General features: G+C 42.6%; 1 protein-coding gene across 1 annotated transcript in view; it reads right to left on the bottom strand.

Annotated features, from left to right (window-relative positions):
- CSUI_003399 (bro1-like domain protein) overlaps positions 1–3,450 on the bottom strand; it is a 13,571-nt gene continuing 10,121 nt past the window's right edge. Inside the window, exon 10 of the mRNA XM_068063597.1 lies at positions 1–3,335. Coding sequence (XP_067924426.1) covers positions 752–3,335 — 2,584 coding nt within the window. The 3' untranslated portion in view covers positions 1–751. The remainder of the gene's footprint in view (positions 3,336–3,450) is intronic.

The raw sequence follows: 3,450 nt of genomic DNA, 5'->3' as shown, positions 1-3,450 counted from the left end.
GTGTGAGCTTTGAGAAGGATTTCCTCTCATTGGAGTGTGTCTAGTATCTTTGCTTGCACATTTTCGTCTCTTCTCTTGACACTGGGAAGGAGAATTCGAGAAATGGATAGACCGATTTGCTTAGCACACAAAACAACGGCGACGAGCAGCTTCACAAAGACAACAGAAAGAAGGGAAGATTATTCAACGTGCCTCTTCTTCTTATTCTTCTTCCTCTTATTCTTTTTCGTAGCCTTCCTAACGTCTTCTAAGCAATCGACTTTACGAAACGGCAGTCGATTCTCATAATGAAGAGGGGAGACGAAGGCCTGACGCAGACTAGTGAAAGAAGAAATCTCATAACTGTAAGCGAAAGGCTCTTAGCTTGTCGGGATCTCCATATGATACCAGAAGAGATAAGAATTTGATTGAAGAGAAGGAAATTCCAGATTTTCTGTCTATTGAAAGATCCGATGAAAGCAGAGAGTGCCCTTCGCTGTCCTGTATTTCGCGCCTCGCCATCTACACGGGGTTCGCGTCTCCTGCTACCCCCACAATGCTCTCGGCGTGTGCAATGGCTCTTCGAAAAGAAAGAAAGAGATAAAGAAGGAGGACAAAGAGAGAAGTTATTCCATCCATACTTCTGCTATCGATTCTATATACATTCTCATATGAGCAGATATCATATATGACATATATATATATATATATACAGATATATAGGTAGATCGTCTAGTGATCTTGTACGGTTATGATAGATCCTAAGCTTGTGCTAGAAGAAGAATCCACTTGCACGTAGATGCTCTTGAAAGAAAACACGTCTTTCTTCTTCTCTTTGTTGATCTAAATCGCGACGATATGGGTAAAAGTCATGCTCCTCCTCCTCCTGCTGTAGTGGCTGGTGCTTCCCCCGTTGAAAGTCTTCTGGTGTACATACACCTCCTCCCCCAGTAGTAGGCGTAGTCCCCGCCGTCGTTGTATAACAAGGGGGAGGAGACAATCGATGATTAGCTGTAGAAGTGGAGACAGGGTGAGATGTTTTGAATCGATCTTCTCCCCCCCCTGTTGGTTGATAGCGATGTCTACTTGAAGCGTCACCTTCTATTCTCATTCTCCAGCTATCTATAACTCTCATACTTTCTTCTCCCACAACCCTATCATCGTCATGATCATTATCCTTTTCATCTTCTTTCTCGACTTCTCTATCTAAAGGATATGAATCTCTCTCATAAATAGCCCCTTCTTTTCTCGCGTCAGCGGGTTTCTTCGTGTCTTTCTCTTCTAGCTTTGTATTCTCTCTTAGCTGTCTTTCCTTCTCTTCCCCCTCACCTCTCTCCATAGAATTCATCTTCTTCGCCAGAGTGCTCCCCATATCTGTTTTGGTCCCATCTAAAGACATTCCTTTAGAAACAGAATCTCCTTCTCCTTCTTCGTTTATCGAAGGGGTAACTTCGTCTTCTTCCTCCTCCTCTATTTCGGTAAGTAAAGCCGTTGCAGCCGTGGTCGGTCCTTCATAGTCGTCTATCTCTCTATGATAGGGGTGGGTATTCTTCTCTTTCTCTAGATCATGACTATCATTGTGGCTACTACTACTACTATTACTACTACTATTGCCGTGCACGTGTTCGAAAGAAAGAAGATTCGGAGGGGTGCTGCTGTCTCTGTGTACATACACCTCATTCATTCCCTTCTCGAGTAGAATTGGATTCATGGATGGTGTAAGGACTCTCTCTTCTTCTCTTCTCCCTTCTTCTTTCTTCTCTTCATCTGGTTTGTCATGTGCTAAACAGAGTTCCGAAGGAGGAAGAAAAATAATGAAAGGATCATCGTCTTCACTTCTCCTGTCTTTCTCCAGCAGTCTATCTATAAGAGATTTCATACTATCCTGACTATGGGTACTCCATCGATTCCTATGAGGTAGATACGCTTCTTCTTTTCCTGCTACTGTCTTTGACAAAGTAGGAAGATATCTCTGGTCTTCGTCTTCTTTTTCTTTCTCTTCACTGTGGAGATTGAGATGTCTGTGCACTCCATCTTCTTCTTTTCTTTCGAAAGGGTGAAGAAAAACCCTATCCTTACTAGAGACGGGATCATGTGCAAAACGATCATCTGAAAGGAGGCAGTGCTGTCTAGGCAGGGAGTTATATGAAGAAGGCTTACTGAGAAGAAATCTCATTCGAACTTCTTCATTCTTATAAAGATGCTCTTCTCTCTCTTCTTGTTCTCTGTGTTCCCTTCTTCTTATCTCATTCTCATACGAGAAAGAAGAGGAAGAAGAAAAAGAGCGGAGGTTGTGATGTGGGTGCTGCTGAGGTGTACGTACACCTGAAGAACATGCTGACGATCTGTTCTTGATGTGCTGTGGATCTCTTTCTTCTTCTTCTTCTTTGTTTTCGGTCTTTTTCGACTTCTCATGTGTAACCTTTGCCTTTGAAGAGAACGAAGGAGAATGAGAACGAAGATCCTTTCTATCAGTCGCTTTCGGAGGAGAAGACGAAGAAGATCTTAGAGCATTCTCCTCCAGTCTCTGTGTCTCTCTAGGAGAGGTAGAACGAGAAGTTTCTACTACGACTGATCTGCCCTCTCCGTGCACACGGGGAACTTCTGTCTCTTCAGGCGAAAGTGGGCTACTGTGATTTAAGAAGTCTTTGATAATTCTTCTTCTTCTTTCTTCTTCTTCTTCCTCTTTATCTTCGCGTAATTGGATCCGATCCGAGCTTCTTCCTGAGATGTGCTCCTTGCTCTTCTTGTCTTTATACATTTCTTCATTCTTCTGCGACTTCTTTTCTTCCAAATCTCTAGGCGTGGCATCTATGGCCTTCTTCACATGGCTAAGAGAAGAAGAGAAAGAACAGGAAGACTCGTCTTGTCTCTTTTCCTTTCTCTCCATATCTTCCAATGCTTCAATACGATCATCTTTTTCTCTTTTTCTTTCTCTTTCATCTTCTTCTTTCTTTATCATGATGTTCTTCTTCTCCTCATCCTTGTCTTTCTTTTCTTTCTCTTTCTTTCCGAGTTCTTCTTGAATGGAAAGAAAGTTCAAGAGACGCTTTCGTCTTTCTTCTCCTTCTCTTTCGTCTCCTCCTCCTAGACGCCTTCGCCTCCATGCTTGGATTTGCGCAGAGAGTAGCTTCAGAAATTGCGATAGCTGTCTAAAGAATTGTGTACCTTCTTCTTCTTCTCTTCGTAATTGAATGAGAATGTCGATACCTAGTCTCAAGCAGTAGAGAATTCCTAGGCCTATGTCGTAGTATTCTTCTTCGTCTTTCTCTAACATGGCCTTAAAGATCTGCTCCGCCGAAGGAATGTCTGATAGCCACGACGATTTTAAAACGCCCAGCTGCCTCTGGACTTCTCTAAAGAGAAAGGCAAGAAGAAAAGATAAGAAGCACAACACACATAGAAAGAAGGAAAGAAAGAAAGAAGAAAGGAACGAAAACACACGCACAAAGAAGAAGAAAGAGTGAGAAA

Source organism: Cystoisospora suis, assembly GCF_002600585.1.
Source record: "Cystoisospora suis strain Wien I chromosome Unknown contig_1510, whole genome shotgun sequence".
In the NCBI taxonomy this organism is placed as follows: Eukaryota; Apicomplexa; class Conoidasida; order Eucoccidiorida; family Sarcocystidae; genus Cystoisospora; species Cystoisospora suis.
The sequence above is the reverse complement of the archived record's forward strand: the minus strand, read 5'-3'. Positions and strand labels throughout refer to the sequence as shown.